The following is a 20,858-nucleotide window of genomic DNA, read 5'->3' on the forward strand; positions in this document are numbered from 1 at the left end:
TTGCATAGCCTATGAAGCATATATTATAGACAAAAAAAGGAAGGGCATATTAAGAAAACAAACAGATCATATTCTAGGATTTGCTGCCAGTATGATTCATTGCAACAATGAACTTTCTTCTGGCAACCAGGGTTGTTAACCAGATCTCATTAACCAGGCATTTGTTGGCATCATTGAGACTTACGTGGCATTAATGACAAGATTCCATATGCAGCCCTCAAATGGTGGTATGTTTCTGACAGGAGCAGTGTGAAACTGAGAAGAAGTACCCCCCACAAAGAGTTTCCTGACAGAGATGGGCTGGTCTGATGGCAACCTCTGAGTCTGGACTTTGTCTTCATCGACTTGAACAGTGAACATCCTGTGAAAAAGATTTGAAAGCAAAGAAATACATAATTTCCTCAGGTTATTGCTTCTATTGAAATCACCCCTTTTTAGGCCCCATTTGTTCCTACACCAGCTGTAACAATGAGCAACTCAAATCATGTAATTGGCAGCTCACATTAAATGCATATTAACCACTAGAGCAGTTTCAGCTGCTGCTGTGCTTCCTTGGTCATTGTTTGACAAAGCCTGGTAAAACTGTGCTGCGGAGGGGTGATAATGTCAGACTGTGGCTGCAGAGGAAGAAGTGGTTTGTGGTGTGGCAAAACTGACACGGTAAGGGATGAGCTGGCTGTACTGTGATGGTAGATATAATCAACTTCAGCTCAGCATGCAGTCACATTTTGTTTGGACTCCTAATTTCCCTGTTATCTTCTTGCTGGGGCACAACCATACACACTGCTCTGACTGTGGGATCAACTGCAGGCATACAGTACAGTTTTTAAAGATCTGGTAGCTTTTTCTGGGGAAGATGGTAGAGTAGGAAAATTGCTGATTGTTTACCAGGTACTGATACAGGTGCTATAATTCATTCCCATGGGCATTTCACATGGCACAAGCCAAAGACAAAGCAGTCCTGTGGTTACTGTTAAGGTTGAAGGGAGGAAGGTAGGAGCCTCTGAAGCACAGCACCACTACTGACCAATCAGTTTCTGGCAAATAAACTCCCTTTTGTCAACTGTAAAATTATATGGCACTCCAATATTTTTACTTAACTATAATTACAAATGCTAGCAACTGAATATTGAAAATGTTTATTGAAAAGAGGCCTGTTTTCAAATATAAAATGCTTGGCTTTGTTACTTACACACATCCTAGACAGAACTGGATAGTGACTCAAGCACTTGAATTACATAAGTGCTGTACTACACACAAATTTTCCAGTTTCCTCATAGTTTTGGATGAATTAATTTGGTCTGGAAAGAGTGAGAAATGTGAATAATTTTGGAAAGGGATCAAGAAAGTAGGTATTAAAAGACTTATCTTTCAGGACAATCCCTATGATATCTCCCAGACCCTTCAGCAGCTGAAACAGGAGGAGAGAGATTTCTCTGGAGGCAGTTCAGAGCAAAAGACTAATTTAGGTTCTATGAAGTGTCCCAGAGAGGTCACTACCCTTGTCTGCCTTCAGAAGAAATGTAGGGAAATCAGACTGTCAGGACTCGAGTTATCCACTGTGCTGCTGCATCTTAGCCATGGCTAACCATGGTAAACATTTTGGGTCCAAGCAGAAGCATGCAATTATGTACATTAGTCTTCAACAGTATTGTATTTCATTATTTTATGAAAAATTATCTCTCTGCAGAGTTTTCAGATCGTTCCTCACATTTTAAAAAATAAAGCTGGAGTTCATGATGAGCAGAGGAAGGTGATGCTGTGCTGATTTGTTGTCTTTTTCTTTTATATAACTTTTATATACTCTCTATATTCTTAGCACACATATTTGCAGCTTTTGTAACCTATTACTGTAACTTAGTTCCAGTATTTTTCTAGGCAGACAGACTAAACATAGTAAAAACCTCCCAGCTGCAGGCCTGAAGCCCCTATGCTATCTTGGTTCTCCACAGAAACCAAGGCTGAAATCAGTTCCTTGAGATGTATTTTTGTAAACAGGGTTCAAGCCTCATCCAAGGATGGAGAATCTAGAAGGTAACACAACTGGGGGGACATTCTTCATTTATTAAGTTTCTTATTGGGGAATCTTTGTCAGATGCTAATTTGCAAACTCTATAAAAATTGTATATGCATCACACATGGTGTACATCTTCAATGTTTTCCACCTTGATGAATTGTGCACTGAAGGATCCTTATTAAAAGAGGTAACCCCTTTTTATCCCCTTAATTGTGTCTGGCTCATAATTCTAGGACCAGAGAAAAAGGCCTCAAAGGGTTAATCTTAATTTATGTCTTTTCACATTCATTTCAGGTTACAGAAACTTCAGAGTTCAGGCAACTTGTTTTGTAACAAAGCTACTTTGAAAACACAGAGGTCTCATCTGAACAAGCATCATCACTGGTGCCATTGTACAGCAATTTTGCCGTGATGTACTCTCACATGTGCTCTCATAAGGTCAAGCTACTGTACTCACTATAGCACTGCATAAAAGAACTTTGTTGCTTAGAGCTTGTTATTATCATCTGCATATTTGTGTTCTGCCACAGTGACACAAAATGTATCACAAAATGCAGTCACCCATTTCCAAAATAACGTTTTCCTCCAAAGCATTTATGGTTTGACTTTGATAGTCACCAAAGTAGAGGAGACTAGTGGAGACAGTATTTATGAGAGGTTTTTTAACAATACAATTGAAATTCAGTCAGAAAATTATACACACAGGAAAGCAAATAACAGAGAGGACAGAAGGCTACCTCAGGACTAGACAGGAATGGTCTGTCAAGAAGGCTGCAGTGTTGTGGGGGTAAGAGGGTGAAGTGGATAAGTGACTTTTCTAACATGCTGGATATCACCTCTTCTTTCTGATTTCTTTTAACAGCACAGAACATTGTGCATACTGCACTAATCCAGTAAATGTCTGTACAGGATGCAGGCATTTGTAAATTCAAATATCCATAATAAACCCTGCTTGAAGCAAGGGCTAATTATGATGCCTACACACTACAGTAGTGCTGTTTCTAATCCCTTTCTGAATGAGGAAGTGTAATAAGAAATGTTTACAATGTCTGAGAAAGGGCAAACGAATTCAAGTGAAATTCAGTGTAGAACAACATTGTCTGAGAAGGTCTGCAATGGCTTTTCCAATAAGGAAAGCAGGACTGTGTGTTTTCACTGTTTTATCATATTTAGATGGCATCTTGAAAAGGCTACAGGCTGCTGTGCTGTTGCAATTTATACCATTTCAAAGTGGTGTTTTTCTACATGTCCTGAAAAGGTAATTTACTGCACTGCAGCAGAATTTCTCATCCACGGATTTTTTAATAAAATATATTTGCCAATAATCAGGAGGTTAAAGATGCCAGCTCAGACAAATGCAGGTCTCTGGAGAAACAGGCTGGTAGCCTAGCAAAGCACATAAACCTAGCTCTTCAGAACACCAGGAACTTATTTCTAAGAATTTTTGGATAATGATGGAATTGCACTGGTGTTTTTTTTTTTGTCTCAGCAGAAGCATTAACATGGCTGTCCAGAGCCATCAATACATTTGCTTTGTTGGATTAGCTGTGCTGTGTGGTCTGTAGCACTTCTAGGTGTTTGTTACCCTCGGGCTCGTTCAATCCGGATGGAATGTGCTCTGCCGTCGTGAAACTCGCCAGCCTCTGGTCGGATGGTGATTCGGTGGGGATCCCGGAGCCCAGTGGAGATGTGCACTTCCAGCCGACCTCTGTTCAGGAACACAGCATAGTAGGCCTGCAAAGTGTATGTTGGTTTGAAAAGGGAAGTTACATTTGGAAAGAAATTATTTCACTTAGTTTTACATGAGTGTGTATGTTTTGTTGTTTTACACTGGATTTTAATTTGCTCACCATAGACAAGACACTGCTGTTTTAGTTCCACTGCTATACTCTGACTCTGGCATTTTTATAATGAGAAAGGGGTAAAACAAGGTCATGCTGGAAAACATCAACAAAAGATTCAACTCTCTATCTATTTTCAGGGAAGTATGGAGACTTCTAACCTACAATTCTTCTGATTTTTGCTGTTACAAGACCTGCTCTTAAACTCATCAGGCCCTGAAGTGCATTGATCTCAGCTTGAAGTTTGTATTTGGAGGGCTGGCAAATCATGCCCATAGTTACTCCAGCACCAATATAATATTGTGGCAGATTTCAGGATCTAAACTCCAGTTACTATAGCAATAAGTGGTCATGTTCACTTCTGTGACCTGACGAGCTGGGAAATGATAAAGGAGCCCCTGCCCTGAAGTTAATGTCACACAGGTGAGCCATGACAATGTGCTGTCACCAAAGTGTGTTACTCCAGGTCACTGACAACTCTCTTCCAAAATAGGCAGAAAGGATAATAATGAAATATCATTTCCCAGAAGTCCTGAACAAAGAATGCATCAAAACAGTCTGTTTATTGCTGTTGTAGTGTGTCTGTCTGTCTGTCAGGATTTTAATCAAAATTTCATCAAGATTTGAATAATTTCGAACAGCAATCACACTTTTACCAGTCACTCAGGCACTGTGGACTTATACAGCAAATTTGTGTTTTATGAGAGAAAAGGGGAGGCAGAAGCACTCAAGTCTTAAATTCCACAGCAGTGATCCCAAACAAGAGGCTTATCGTACACTGTGTTCATCAGCTTTCTTTTTCCTTTTGGTCTCAGGGAAATTGAAATGATCATTATTTATGTCTCTATGAACGGGAGTGAGAGAGTTTCCAATCATTAATAGTGTATAAGTAGTCCTCAAAGTGAGTGAAGAACAGTATTCTCTAATATTTAGCTTTCGTTAAAAAACCCAACATGGAAGGTAACAAAAAACAATATCTGCTGCTTAGCAACGAGCAGTGGTTGCCTTACTGTAAATCTGTAAGAGAAACAATTTCTCTGAGGGAAAAAAAAATTCTGAGCTTCTATTAGATTCTTTGTCAGATAAAGGGTAACATTAGAAATGATTTATTCCCAGTTATTGAATTTTAACTTCAGCATAAACATTTGACAGTGTCTGGAAACAAACTGAGGAAATTCAGTAAAATTGTGGGTTTTCTTTATCTCTTGCCAGGTTCCTCATACCTGTCCTGTCTGTCTGCGCTTTCTCCTCAGAGGGGAAGCTTTCCTTGCAGAGTGCCTGCGCTTCCTCCTGGGGGGAACAATTGTGCCACTTGTGCCAAACAAGATGATCCCAGACTCATTCCTGGTGCTGAAGGAGAGATTGATTTCCATGCCCACGTCAAAGGAGACAGGCTGCAGTTCCACAAAACCTGGCTTGGAGAAGCTAACTGTGTGAATGTTCTGTAGGAAGGAGAGGACAGGAAAGCAGAATTAAAAGCGAGAGTATGAACGCACAGGAAGATTTCTTAACTAAAATAATAAACTGTGTAAATATAACTAGTGTGAAAAGATGGAAAGTAATAATAAACACTTAGCAATTTACTCCTCAAAGTGTTCTGCAAACACCAATTTACCTGTTTACATCTGTCATCATTTAGTATATTTGTGGAATCCTGTCTTACAGGAAGGCAAATTCCAGTTTTATGTCAATATATCCTCTTGGATTAAAAATAACTACTCAAGGTTGGTTTTTTTTTATATTAATGTTTTCCATTTAGTTGATATCGCTGAATTTTGCTTTTAAATCTATACAATAGGTAATAACCAATGTGAATGTAAACTAGATTTTATTATTTGTCAAACGTGCTGAGAAAATACTTTTCATTGATCAGTCACTATTGCTTCACTAAGCACCACTGCTTTCTTGGTTACTCAGAGTCATAAATGAAGCACTTGTTGCACATGGCCCAACTCTTTGGATATTGGTAGTCATTAACAGGATTTAAAGAGTATATTATGTCATCAAATAATAAATCAGTGCATACTCCCGAAGATTTTCTATCATTGCTGTCAACTTATGTATTCTTCCAGATGTGTAAGACTAGTCTATAGAAACAGTGACTTTTTCTAAAGTAGTGCACCATATTTTCAGTATGGTAGAATTGTTTTCAGGTCCAGACATAAAATATTATGCCAGATAAAATCATTGCTGGTGGTGCTCACCTTTCTCTGAAATCTGAGGACATTTAAACAATTGAACACACATCCAGTCTTTATCCTTTATTTTTGCTTTACTTCTTTTTAATTTTCCTACGTATCTTGTTTGTACAGTAATTTGTACAATTAGAATTTTTGTTTCCCCAACAAGAGGGTTAATCCAATTAGATTTCATACTCTGAGACCTCAACTGCTACAAAATAATGTGAAAAGCAGAATACTTTCTAAGATTCATAGCAACAGAAGAAAATTAACACAGTGATCCTTCTTTCCTGTTCCAATAAGAATCTACTATAAATCAAAACAAATATGAGCCCCTCTATCAAATTTTTTGCTGAAACCGAATCGGTAAGATTTAAAAGCTGCTTGTTTATGGTTTAGCTTTACCACAAACTTGAAATCTTAAAATATGTATCTCATAACATATCTAGTCTAATATCCTGAGTCCTACTGTTGTGTACGTTTTGCTCTGATGAAAGCAGAGGTACAACAGATAAATACAGCAAAATAGGGCCCCTGTCTTTATTTTGGCCTGGCCAAGCTCCAATTACTGTTCAAAGTAAATTTTTAATGTTTTGTAGAAAAAAAAAAAACATTTGGAGAGCATTAGGTTAACAACAACTCATTCAGATTTACTGTAGTGGTATCTGATATGGAACTCTAGATCATCCATCTGCTTGCAAAACTATCTTAAACAGTACAGATTTCCAGGGAAGAAATACAAACTATTTATTGGGAGATTGGGGTCACTGGAAGTATTTTTTTAAATACAAAGGTTTTCCTTTTCCATGGAAAATTACTACATTCTCTCCAAAATCTCAGGTCAGATTCCTTGAATTCTATATGCACTGAAAAGCTGTTAATTGCAAGCAGAAACAATTGAAAATAAATGGACCTGAGTGCATTTAAAGCTAAAATAACAACACCAATTTTGCACATTCTCAGTGATCAGTAAGAAATGTGCCTTCCACCTCAGTGGTAGCTCATGACAGTAAGTATTCATACCTGAGGTTTTACGTAGTGAATGACTTTACAATAACAATTAAAAAATATTTTAAATCCTTGGGTTTTATGTGCATAATTTTTTTTTAGTTTTTGCAATGTTGTCAGTGCCTATCCTCATTAATGTCAATAATTCCCATTTTAATCAGCTGAAACAAAGCTAAATCACTGCTAAGCAGTTCAGAAAATCCCTTTAGGGATAGGGATATCAGAAGTGGCCAGGGATACTGTGCAAGAAGTTCGGGTCTGAAAAACAGGTCTACTTGCTGATCAGACTTGTTCATCTCTCTTTCTCTTAAATGTAACTGTTTGGATTTTAAGGTTATATTCCAATCTAAGGAATATACCATATACAATTAATCTATTATGCCATAAAATCAGAAGCCCGAAAACACTGATATACATTAATGCCAAAATATGTGGAAATCAGACTAACCTCTAGCGTGCATCCTTTGGTTAGACCAACAAAATCAGGACTACTCAATATGTTATAAGGTGTCCTTGAAATTTCAATGTCTTTGAGGCAACCTGTGTATTTCTCTAAGTTCACTTCAGGCCTAAAAAACATTTAGAAGTACAATGTATTTTCAAAAATACAGTTTAGGGAGAACAGTCAGCCAGACACACATACATACACTTCAGATGCACAGATGCTTGATTTTTATTTTTATTTTAATCACACACATACACTGAAATGAATAAATGTTGCCTTCTACCGTCTATCAGCACACATTGCCCTATGCCTTGCATCACTCAAAGGTGTAACAGGAGGCTCATCTCATCTCCAATTGACAACAGTCCCCTTCTCAATTTTTTCTTTCTTTTCTTCAAGGGTTTTTGGTTAGTTGTTTGTTTTGGTTTTGGTTGTTTTGTGTTTTTCCTTTAGTAAAGGAGTGCTATCAATCACCTTTGGTGTTAAAATGCAGTGAGCTATGAAATAAGGAAGTTGTTGCTCTTTAGGCAAAGTAGAAAGATGCAAGCTAGGAAATCATAACAGTAAGGAGAGACCTTAACTGGAAGACATTTTTCATTCCTCTTTTTGCATGATAGATCCAATGAAATAGGAACTTAAACAGCATGCAAACATTTTGAATAAAGTTTTTACCAATATGCTTCAGGATGGTAATCAGGTGGTCTGATATTTATGTTATATTTCCAGTATCTTTTTAATGAAAACTGCTGCATATTTTCTTAGGACACAGCAATACAGCTGACTTTTTCAGTTAAATAAAACAAAGCACTTCGGTTTATCCAAGACAGGAAAATATTGCAACAGAATTCAAGTTCCATGTGCGACTCATCAGCTGGCTGATGAGAAGAAATGAGAATCCTGTTGAAAACAACACCAAAGCTATCATTCTTGATTGCAAAATTGTGATTTCCCAGGCCTGGGAACACCAGAGTGAGACCATAACTGCTGGTAACACCCGAACCAGGCTTGCCAGAAGAAAAGCCTTACAGTCACTTAAAAAAAAAAAAGCTGCCATTCATACCACGGAGAGTAAATCCCAACAGAAAAAAAACCCAAACCCCACTATTTAATTCACAAAAAATATTACCCATGAGTGTTTACTAGAATATCTGACTAGTATGAACAACTCAAAGAGAGAAAAATTTATTTGGGAAATAAATAAGGAGTTAAAACTGGGGTAGGGCGGGGAAAGGGAAAAGCAACAAACACTTCAGTTCCCTGGAAAGAAAGAAAATATTTTGAAGAATATTAATTACAAAATAAAACCAGTTTGCACAGATACTAATCAGCTGCATGTTTTGGCACTGAAAGCCATTTTGCATTATAGCCAACCTAGCAAGCGTGATGGCATATTAGTACCCTCTGCATAAGTTAAAGCAAGCATCTGGTTTACTAAAATGATCCATATGCTGCTTTATTTACAGTCAAGTAGCTATGGTCACCTTTCATTTTTAATTTTTTTCCCTAGCTCTTCTCCAGTTCCTTTACGGACTTATCTTCCCAGTGGAAGAACAGTTTTGCTGTTATCATTGTCAGTGGTGCCCACAGTCTCCTGTCTTTGCTATCTAGAAACCATTCTTGCTACTACCCTTTCCTGCCTTGTCCGGTGACAGACTGCCCTCATCCTGTCCTGTCACAAGCAGTTGCTGTTATCTCACAATTCCCACCCCTTATCACAGAATCACAGAATGGGTGAGGTTGGAAGGGACCACCATGGGTCGTCTGGCTCAACCTCTTTGCAAACACTGAACACTTGCTTGTTGTTTTCTTAAGACTTCCTTTTTTCCCTTCCAAAATATACCAAACAAGGCCCAAGTTCACTGAGATCTTGCATAAATCTTTGTTTGGTTTTTTGTTTTGGGGTTTTTTTTTTTTTGTTTATTTGTTCTTTTTTTGCCAAGACAGGGCCAGTTTTGAGGGAAAACAAATGACAATTTCTGGAGCTTGAGAGGAAATAATTTTTCTGAGGATTGGGGTAGGGGGGTGGGGTGAAGTTGTATTTTTCCAATTCAAGCCAGGAATTAGGCTGCAAAATACAGTGTAGTTCAGTTCATAGCTGAGCATACCAAAGCAAAAGCAATGGTTTAAATAGCTGCAAACTGAAAACACAGCCAGAAATAGGTGACCTCCCCTCTCTCCCCCTCATCCTGCTGTTATAATGAGAAGTGGCAAATTTCACAAAAACCTCCACCTTTGCTTTCATGCTCTCCTCAGTAACTCCTTCACTGCCTCGGAGCACAGCGCTCCTCACCTCACCTGGAACTACACTGCTCTTACAGCCAGAGGTTGGAGCCAAAGTCAGCATCACAGCTGGCTGGAGCTCTGCCTCCGAGGCATTGTGGTGTCACCAGCAGAACACAGCTGAAGTCAGCAGCTGCGTGAGGACAGCAGAAGTTGCTTGTGCAGGTGTGTGCACAGCGTGGATGTGCTGGCGGTGAGCACTGGGAGCAGCTTTGCTGGCTGTGGCAGGAGCAGCTTTGCTGGCTGAACTGAGAGCCCTGGCGTAGCAGCTGCTCTAAACGCTGCCCACACACTGCTGCTGAGGTGCCACCCGAGCTTGCAAGCTGCACTTACTAAACACATGCAAGTCATGCAAGTAATCTGATTGTTTTTTACCTTGCTTTCATACTGGGGTGAGAAAGAAACACAAAAAAAAAAAAAAAAAAAAGAAAACAACAAAATCGCATTAATTGTAGCAAATGATACTTCTTGTATTGTTGTTCCATGATACTCATTAGCAGATGTACACCGTTTACAAAACAACATATAATAAAAGGTGAGATTCTATGGACACTATCAGGCTGTAACAATTAAGAAGTTTACTCTGCAAACAGCTACCTTAAAATGTAATTCATCAGAGGGCTTCTATAACTTGGTACTATACTTGGTCATGACCAAAAGCAAACCATGTAAAAGAATTTGGCAGAACTGACATGACCTGATAATTACAAAGTCACGGATACCTCAGTGTCTATTGTTTGCAGTAGCTCAGCTTTGCCCTAATCCCCCTTTCACTACTTTTGATTCTAATTTACCATAACATTAATCTTGCCTCAGGCACTGATGAATCATAGCTGTAGGCAAAATGGTTACCACAGGTCAAAGTAGCTGTGGTACACTGATTTTCTGGGCAACCACAAAGGAAGTGGAAGATAATTGCTCTAGACATTTTGTTATGCACTGGTGTGATTTCAGAATTACATAATACAATGTTATATTTCATGAGTAAAATAGATCTTAGATCTTTTCAGTGCTGGGTGATTTGACATCAGAGGTCAATTATTATCCTAATAAATTAACAAATATGTCCATTCTTCTAGTTGCAGAAGAGTCTGTGTATTAAACACAACAGTTCCTTGTGCACAAGACTACTTCAAGGCTCTCATTATGCCATGTAGTTAAAGCTGACATAGATTAATGGGCTTGTTTCTGTGTTGCTCATCGGTTCATTGTAGCACAGAATTCTCTTGTTCTTGTCATTGCAAAACTGCTGAATATTCATTTAAACTTTAAGTAAGATTTTTGGTCTATTTAAAGGCATGTAACAAAGTCACTAAACCTGAGTATCCCTTATCCCATTTCTTCAGTTTGTTTAAGCTGAAGTTAACATTTACAAATATTACTATGCAATACTTAACAAATAATTAACTGGGAATTTTATTTGTGTAGGAAATTTAGGACCAGATTTCTGAAAGGAAAAGGTTGTCATATTTCATTCTACTTACATTAAATATATCAAGAGTATAGTATCATTTACTTTGAGTTCTGAATACAGGAGGACTTTTATCTAAGGAGACCAGTAACTAATATCTACAAATAATTTTAAATTATATATAAGCAAAATATTTTAATACATATTTAAAGTATACTGACACTGATTATACAAAAGCATGAATACCCATTAAGCAGTAATCCCTTGAGGAGTAGTTTGTAGGTCAATTTTTCTACTCATGCACAAAGTAAACACTTGTCCTTAATTTTGTGGAGGTATGGAGCCAATTCTCTGAATCTGCTGTCACAAATTCTATGCATCAAATAAATAAATACTTAAAAAGTGAGCTACATCATGGTTCTTGCACAGGATCAGAAAGATGTGCTGCACTGCAAATGTTACTTCCATTGTATCTGTGTAAGGTGAGCTGTGTGAAATACATAACATATGCAAATAAAGCACTATTCTGCTGTGGCAGTACAGCATACATTGGGAATTCACCCATTCGCTTACTGCAAGTGAACTTGAGGAATGAATGCAGAGAATAAGATTACACTGTATTTACATCCCCTCACCAAGGCTAAGGAAATTAGTTTGAGCCACGTTACCTTAGATTTCTCAGGGTTGGCAATCCCCCAAAATATATTTTCTCATGCCCTTTTAAGTTGAGTCCAAAGTGACTGCCTGGAGAAGTTGTTGCTATGGTCTCTTCTTCATTGGTGTCTACATCTACAATTGATATGTTGGCTAAAAGACATTTGAGATTAGTTACAAAATATCAGTCATGAGCAATGATGTCTTAACGTAAGAAACCAACAGAGAAATATTTGCAGGCTTAGCAGGTGAGGGAAGAGGCAAGGAGGGCTGTATTTTGCAATTAAGACACTGGATTTCCACATTGTCAATTATGGGCAGGGGAAGAATGCTGAATGCTGCACTTACCTCTGTTTCCATAACAACCTGAAAAGCTATGGCAATTCTGTATGCTTTATTTTTATATATTCTCTAAACCTGTTTCAATTTGATGCCTTCTTTGTGTCACTGTAATTTGGAGTTAACACTTCAGGACAAAGTCATGACAAGAGATCGTTTTACATTTAATTTGTGATCTCAGTCCAAAGACTGCCACTTGAACAGGATTTTTTAGTGTAAGAGTTTGTTAAGCATTGCCCTTATCTGCCTTAGAGACTGGTGATCAGTCACTCTAAACCATTTTCAAACCCAAAGCAGTCAGTTGCTGTCATGTCTAATCTCAGTCTGGAGTCAACGATGCACTACGTACAACCATCCTATTTAGGTGCTTGTTCCATGTATATTTTTAGTGTATGGATTAATAAAGAATATAAGGTTCAATAAAAGAGATGTGACAGTGAAAAATGCTGAGCAGGCCCCAAGATAGATAGGGATGTTCTACCATAGGGGTGAAAAGAAAGGATTTCTTTCCTTCCTTCTCTGAGAATTGAATAGGGACAGACTTTCTGCTACACTTTACCAAAACCAGATTAATTTTCCTTTAATTCCTTTACCTGTATTTTCTTTATAAACACATGATGTTCGAATGCTATTGATAAATTACAATTACAGGACACTGTATTTTATCTTAATACCTCCTGGGTTAAACATGAACTAAAATAACTGGCTAGCAGTGAGGCATTCCTCCTCTAAAGGTGCAGCAAACCTGCAAGTAAGATCTTTAAATTATTTTGGGCACTGTCTCAACTCCCAAATCTACTTCAGCCAAATAACAAGGGAGAGGGACTGTGTGTGAGGTGTGAGAGCCAGGCAGAGAGCTGGCACTGCAGAGGGCAGAGGCAGAGGAATGTGTTTAGGGGCTTGTGGTAACCCTGAAGATTCAGAATGCAGGAAAAATTCAAAATGCAAAAGCACAGAGTATGTCACAGTTGCCATAAATAAAAAATTCTACCAGCCCTATAACCAGATTACAAAACAAAAAAAGGGTTTTGCCAGCATGATAATCAGTGTTTTTTGTGATCAAATGCCACCACTTCAATTTTGTGCCAGTAACAGGTTAAAGAATTAGTAGAACTTCTGGAGATGTTCCCAGTTATTTCCATGCAGATTCAGTTTAGGGCACACATCATTAGGGAAGACAAAGTAGTGTTTCTAGGGAGATACTGCACTATCAGTACTAAAGTCACTGCTTTTTAAAGCACTTTGGTATATGCTGAGCATGAAAGGACTGTACCTCGTGAAAGTTATTTCTGGCCTAACAAAAATCACACAGGTGTGTTTCATGATTTGGAACAACACCAGGGAACTGATGAAAAGGCTTCTTTTTTCCCCACTCAGAAGAATTTTAGAATGCAATTTATGTAACCATAAAAAAGAATTATGCCTGAAAAATAGGCTACCTGTTCATAAAGGTCTGTTTGACAGTGCAATCACTCACATGCAACTCAACACACCTATAATCTAAACAAAAGGAGTTGCTAGATCACTAGAATTTATAATTCCCATAGCATCTCCCCTGTGATTAGATGGCTAGCTGTACTGCACAGGTGACTTGAAAAGTCATGGGTGCTGACACCACGGGAACTTACCTTGCTTTTGAATTCTTGACAACGTGAAAGATTTCCATCTGCCATCATTATGATTTTGGCTGCTGATAACCGAAGCTGTACCTGAACCCAGGTCGTAGCTGACTTTTATACGTCCACCACTGAGTTCTACACTCATGAAGTCCTTCTGTTAATGAAAAGGATTAGATACACTATTATGATTCTTGTTCATTTTGGTAAGTGGTATAAGACATTAAATAAACATTTTCCAATTATGGGAGAAAACGGACAATTCTTTTCAAGCTTTAAAAAAGCCCCACAACTTATGCATTTACTACTCAGGACTCCCATGTACAAAAGTCTGATGCCAAGTTCTTTTTTTCCCTTTTATTCTCTTCTGTATTGCTAATTTAGTTGGAATTTTGCCAGCATCTTAGCTGGAGTTTTGATGGGATAGTTGTACATTTATTTTCTTAGATTGAAGATAAAAGTAGATAATTACCTGAAACTAATACTCAGCCTTGAGTATATATATCTGCATTATAGTTATTTATTGCATACCTCATCTAGATCTAAACTTGCAAGGTAGAAAACAAAAATATTAAAGATGGTAAACAGGACATGTTTTACCAGATTTCCAGGGAGTAATCTATGGAAGCAACAGAGCAACACAGAGATGGAGACACAGAGAGCTATGAACTCTTGTATTTTCATCAACCACTGACACTAGTTTCCAAGCAGCAACTGGACATGGCTGAGTGGAGCAATGATATATGCTGCACTGTCTATGGAAAAAGAGCTGGCAGGATACAAAGAGCAAAACAAATAGCCCAGGGAACTGGACATTATGAAAGCCATTAAATGAGTAATGGTGGAACTATGGCCCAGCATGTAAATGTACCAGAGAAATTTTTATTATAATTTTTCTCATGGCCAGTTCCACCTTTTCTCAGGGTACAATTGAACAAACTTAGCATTCTAGTTGCTTAGGCAGGTCTATCCATGCATCATTAGAAAGAGCATCCTCAAAGTTTTTATGCACTGGGACAGTATTGTAAGAGACAAAATACATCAGGGATCAGCTGCCTGTGTTTTTCAGAATTCAAGTAAATAATTTTTTTGTAGAAAACTACATAAATTATGAATAATTATATAAAATCTAAAATAATTACATTAATTATACTTTCAATATTCAATTATAAAAGTTCATTAGAAAAACTACATAAATACTTCATTATCATAATAAAATACTAGCTTTTGCTATAGTCAGTCAGGAGGAGCACCCTCCTCCTTGATAACTCCAGCTATTTCGATAATTCTTTCCAAAATACAGGAATCTGAAATAAGACTGATTTACACACAATTTAAAAAAAAATAGTGAGTGCTCAGTAATTCTTCAAGACATCAGTGTAAACTACTGTACATAACTTCTGGCCCATATGAAAAGGCTAAGGGAAGGACTCTGTTCCTTGTCAGTCATGCAAATCAATATGGATCAGAGATGCTGAAGATGAGTTATTCAGATCTGTACAGGTGCCTTTATAAATAATTTCTGCCTGCTATCCACACACACTTGATTCTGTGTGTGAATAAAAACTTTGAACAACTTTATAACAGATGTTTCTATTCTCTGTTTTAGCTGTAAGAGGCACCATTCGTAGATCTTGGAAAAACACCATCACTATTACATCTTACGTGTTGCACCACCTCCCCTTTAATCCCACTCACGTAAAACATAAACATTTTCTTTGTATCAGTAGGATATCTACAAAAGACTTGTCTCTTCCCATATTTCCTTTGCCACCATGCTATGATATTTTAAACTATGGTTAGACAAACACAACTGAAAATGTTAACACACATAAATATTTGGGATAAAGGAAAATTAATTAATAATTTTAGAAAAGCTGGAGTTCTCCCCAGACTAACATAATGATCCCCATTCAGTAAACATTAGGTAGTCAACCTCCATGCTATAACACCATCTTCACTTGGCCAGCAGTGAAGCATCATACCAGGCAACATCACACCAGGACTGTGGTACATTAAATTACTAATTGTTTTCATGATCTGATGGTATAAGTCACTGCAAAGATGGCATGAAACCTGCAAGGAGCATAGAGGTTAGCTGGCTGTTCTTACCAAATCATCAGTAGCAAGATACATCAGCAGGGCATTTGATGAGAAGGTCCTGAACTTGAAGGTGACTGTGGAAATATTGGGGTTCCAGCGGATTGGGCGGCTCACCATGGCATAGCTGTCACCATCAAACTGCACCGTCCCTTCACTGTCTGCCACCTGTGGGCTGAAAAGGGACAATTCCAACCATTTTCCTTTGCCATGTGAAGTTAAAAGACAAAAGTGCAGGGCTAAGGAAGTGTGGGGACACCTCCTGGGAGTCTGCCTCAACTTGGTTTGATTTCTTATCAAACCTCCCACTGACAGGGACAGGATTTCCCATTCTATTTTGAGAATACAAACACCTTTCTCCTGTGGTGTCTCTGCTCACTACCCTGCTGGCTTTGGAAGCCACCTGGAGGCACTGGACTCTGCTCTATGCCACATAAGAAGTGCAGGCACCCACACCACAGCTGTCCATGAGCCACACTCAGTCCCACTGTGGTTCTCATGCTCTCTCCTGCTTTGACTGGGTGTCAGGAGCCCTTTTATCATGGCACTGTTACTCCATCTCAATTCTGAAAACTGATACTCATCTCAACTCTGACCACATTTACAACCCAGACTGGCTGCTTCCCCTCTCAGTATAACTACAATGTAACTTCTGCTGTAGCTGTGAAAATTCCTCCTGTGGAAATTCCTGCTACTTAGCACTGAATATAATGTCACTCCCTAAAGAAGTGTGAGAAACAGTCAGTTCTTTACCTACCTGACAGAACATCCTTTGCAGTCGCCTTCGATATCCCTGAAGTTCCAGAGTCCTATGGGTTTGCTGTCTAGAAAGGTTTCACCCATGCAGCCAGTGAAGGTGGTGACTCTTACAGCATCTGACTTCTGCAACAGAAAACACAAACCTCCTTAGAACTGAATTTAAAGTGAACTACCGTTTCTGAAAACATAACTGATACAAAAACCATAAAAATAATTATCATATACAATACCATATAAAATTATAAAAAACTACCCCCATAAGGTGCTTTTTAATATTTTAAATATCAAGACTAGTAATTAATCTGAGAAGCCTTCCTACAGAACAACTGATCAGTGAAAATGTTATAGGCAGAAAAAGTCCTGAAGAACAAGGAGTTGCTCTGGCATTCACTGTCAGCTTTCCTGGCTGTTCAGAGAGCTCCCTGCTCTCACCTTATCAAGGCCTAGCTCGGTTTTCATTTAACACTTTCAAGAAATTACTATGAGCAATCTTGCCCACAACACAATTAGCAAAGTGTTTCTCTTGTAATGCTCAAAACCCTGGAAACCGAGCAGACCATCCAAGCTAAAAGACTCAGAACTCCACTGTTACACCTGTAAAGTTCATCCTGAATTTTGGATGCAGAAAAAAGTACAGATGGCAAAGCAATTAAAACACATGTCTCATCAAAACTCATTAAGGTAGGGTCATGCACATATAGTAATGCTCATTAGAGCATAACATGGTACCATGATGAAGGTAGTAATAATTGACAGTACACAGAGTACTCAGCTCAAAATTATCCTTCTAAAAATACCCTGATTCATTTAAATTTCAGTTCATCAATATGAGCTGATTAAAAATCTATATACTTAGCTATTTGAGATAGACAAACACCTGCTGTTTTTACAGCAATTACAAATATTAAGATCTTGTAAGAGATCATGAAGAAGTGTAATTTGAAAATACTCAAGGAAAAGTATGACTCCAAAGACTTAATGTGCTACTGATATTTCCCAGGGTAATTGGAAAGGTTTTAATTAGCAACAAGTATGAACTTAATGTCACTTTTAAGAAATTCATAACATCTAAGTATCAAAGTCTTCTACACAAGTCAGATGAAAGATTTTTTTAAAAGCTGAAAATGGACTTTCTTTATGAAAGAAATGCAGAGATGCATGCAAAAAGGGATGTGGACAAAACCAAAGCACTCCAAACCCCAATAATATGAAAAAGCAGATTTCTGAGTAAAAGACTTAAGATATATTAGTGATCTTGATTACATGTCCAAAGCACTGCATAGTTTTAGAAAAGTCTTGGTTAAGGTCTCCATTTTGTGAGCCTTACAACTGTACCACATGATCACAGAAATTAACTGAAGTTGTATTTTAATTCAGAGACTGTATTTGAACAAAAAAAAAAAATCTGTCACTGTAAATTGCAAATATAGCAGCCATCCCAAACTTACAACAGACTGCCTTCCTACCGCTGCCCTTGTCTTTATTTACCTGGAGGAAAAAGAATTCAGGAAGATTTTCCTGACTAAGATGAAAAAATAGAGAGTTCTTCAGAAAATATTGGGACAACCCTTACTGAGGTTGAAAATAGCTTTAGAGTAAAAAAAGTTCTCTGAGTTCACTATTTGGAAAAGTCTAAATTTTAGATTCTTTTCAAATGCTAAAATATTGATCAGGATGAGAATAGTTAATTTAAATTGTTTTGTAAAGAATGACATTGGAAAATAAGTGCAAATTAGCTTTTATTGGAGAACATTTTTTAAAAAGATTTCCATCTATTCTATTTGGCATAAATCTTCTATTCATCCCATGATGTTTAGCAAGGCAAAAGAAGTCATCAGGAAAATGAACAGACAAAAAAAAGAGAAAATAGATCAGGGGTATGATGCAGATCACAGTTAAAAAGATGGGTAGTACAGGGGAGGAAACTGGAACGAAAATGAAGAAAATAAAGCAGAAACACCAAAAGTAGACTGCAAAGCAACAACAAAATTTGTCCACACAAACAGCCAGCTAACACAGTAACACCAGACAAGGCATTACCTTAATTTTTTCAGTTAAACCACCAACAAACAGCACAGCATTAACATCTACATCCAGAATGGTATATCCAGGTGGGGAGACAGCACTGAATGTGGTTGGCACAATGCTGGCTTTAGGACCGTCAAGAGCTCGCACTGATATTGTGCCATTTCTCCCAGTCCTAGAAATTTCAAAAAAATAATTTAAGCATAAAAAGTCAGTAGTCACAACAAACATAGGGAAACTCTATTTTATATGGTGCCTTTTAACAGAAGCACACATGACTGACCTGATTATGCTTCACTTTGATACAAATGAACAGATATTTATGTCTGTGTGAGTAGAAGACATGATCACAGAATGAGATTTGCTCCTCACCTGAATGTCCTTTTTGAAAAAAAATTCAGCATATATATGACATGAACCTTGCATTGACTAAAACTAAGAATGTTTATTCAATTATATTTGAACTGAAATGAAGTGATAGAGTATTTCAGTTTCCTTCACTGTGAGGCACAGAATTTGCATTTCCTGAAGTGGAATTGTCAGGTTGCTTTTCAAACAGGCAAAAACACCATTATGTTCAAGAATATTACCTCATTGTCCTCTATGAATCACATCCAATATTGATGGTAACACAACAACAGTGGACTTTGCCATTTATTAACAGTTTCTGCATCAGTTTGTTTTCTACTCCTTTGGTTATATTAATGTAGTAACTGACACAGAAGGAGTTTGCTGACATATTTTTACAACAGAAGGAACACAGTGTGGAGAGATATAATTCCTCTGAGTCTTTCAGGTGTATAGAAAGGTATTTCAAAGAAAACTTGAATGATTTGAATCCATTAAAATAATTTGCTTAATATTACTTTAGCTTACAGTGGTATGGATAGTAGCTTTCCACAGAAAGCTTACTACTTAATGGAAGTAAACTATTAAGCATTTATAATCACACCATAAATGAATGCTTCATCCCACACAAACCAGAATCAACACAGGACTGCAGGTAAATGATTGAAAGTTGCTCCCTCAGTAGTCTTGGGTGAATCCCATGCCCATGGATTTGTGTGGGTCTAAGGTGCAACTGGTTTATAGTAAAAGGTTTATTAATGTGAAGCCCTTTAAGGGATAAAAATTTTCAATGTAATAGTTCTTGAAAGACTAAAAGTTGCTAGAAACTTTTCTTAAACTGCTGAAATCTGATGCTTTCTGAAAGAAAGTTATTGACACTTTCAGTCTATGTTGTGCTGAAATCAGGATTACAGTTTAAAAACACTCAAGTGCTATAATGCAAAAGTCTCTGAGCAGACTGACACTTTTTAGGGTGTCTAATAATTCACAAATACTACAGATGTCTTTCATCTTCAAACAGACTGAAATGCTAACAATGGAGTCTCTTCTATAAATAATTCTCTCTTATTAAGGAAGGACAATGTAGCTTAAAGAAAGATCTTGGCTAACTTGACAGCAAAAAGACATTGCTATCCTGTGCATGACAAGTCATCAGGTTAGAAGATATTGTTCTAGTGATAGTCAGTTCTGTAAAACTGGATTACAGAGGATATACCAGCACTATGTGGCTGATATGCAAAAAGGCACTGATAGGGCACCAAACTGGGAGGAGCTGTTGGCTCCCTCAAGGGCAGAGAGGCCCTGTAGAGAGACCTCTACAAACTATAGGGATGGGTGATCACCAACCATACGGAATTTGACAAGGGCAAGGGCTGGGTTCTGCACTTGGGATGGAGCAGCCCTGGTTGTGTGTATAGACTGGGGAATGAGAGGCTGGAGAACAGCCCTGCAGAAAGGAACCTGGGGGTCCTGGTTGATGGCAAGTTGATCATGAGTCAGCAGTGCCCTGGCTGCCAGGAGGGCCAAACATGTCCTGGGGGGCATCAGGCACAGCATTGCCGGCCAGGCAAGGGAGGGGATTGTCCAGCTCTGCTCTGCTCTGCCCTGGGGCAGCCTCACCTTGAATATTGTGTGCAGTTTTGGGTACCACAGCATAAGATAGACATCAAGGTATTAGTATCCCAAACAGGGCCACATTCAAAGCAGGAATGGTGAAAGGTCTGGAAGGGAAGCCTAACGAGGAGCTGAGGTCACTTAGTTTGGTCAGCCTGAAGGAGACTGAGAGGAGAACTCATTTCAAATGTCAGCATACTCATGAGGGGAAATGGAGGGCC

General features: G+C 38.1%; 1 protein-coding gene across 7 annotated transcripts in view; it reads right to left on the minus strand.

Moving 5' to 3' along the window:
• The window catches only part of LAMA2 (laminin subunit alpha 2), a 342,287-nt gene that overhangs the window by 17,211 nt on the left and 304,218 nt on the right, over positions 1-20,858 (minus strand). For 5 of the 7 annotated variants that reach the window (XM_085055980.1, XM_085055977.1, XM_085055981.1 and 2 more), the window contains 10 exons: positions 18,691-18,850; positions 16,649-16,773; positions 15,904-16,066; positions 13,804-13,948; positions 11,851-11,989; positions 10,147-10,158; positions 7,495-7,615; positions 5,082-5,300; positions 3,603-3,751; positions 185-361 (listed from right to left, as the gene is read on the minus strand). In XM_085055980.1, the coding sequence (XP_084912106.1) occupies positions 185-361; positions 3,603-3,751; positions 5,082-5,300; positions 7,495-7,615; positions 10,147-10,158; positions 11,851-11,989; positions 13,804-13,948; positions 15,904-16,066; positions 16,649-16,773; positions 18,691-18,850 (1,410 nt within the window). The remainder of the gene's footprint in view (positions 1-184; positions 362-3,602; positions 3,752-5,081; positions 5,301-7,494; positions 7,616-10,146; positions 10,159-11,850; positions 11,990-13,803; positions 13,949-15,903; positions 16,067-16,648; positions 16,774-18,690; positions 18,851-20,858) is intronic. The other 2 variants (XM_085055978.1, XM_085055983.1) reach the window with 1 other exon arrangement.

Source organism: Lichenostomus cassidix, chromosome 3 (genome assembly GCF_008360975.1).
Source record: "Lichenostomus cassidix isolate B80296 chromosome 3, HeHo_3.0, whole genome shotgun sequence".
Classification (NCBI taxonomy): domain Eukaryota; kingdom Metazoa; phylum Chordata; class Aves; order Passeriformes; family Meliphagidae; genus Lichenostomus; species Lichenostomus cassidix.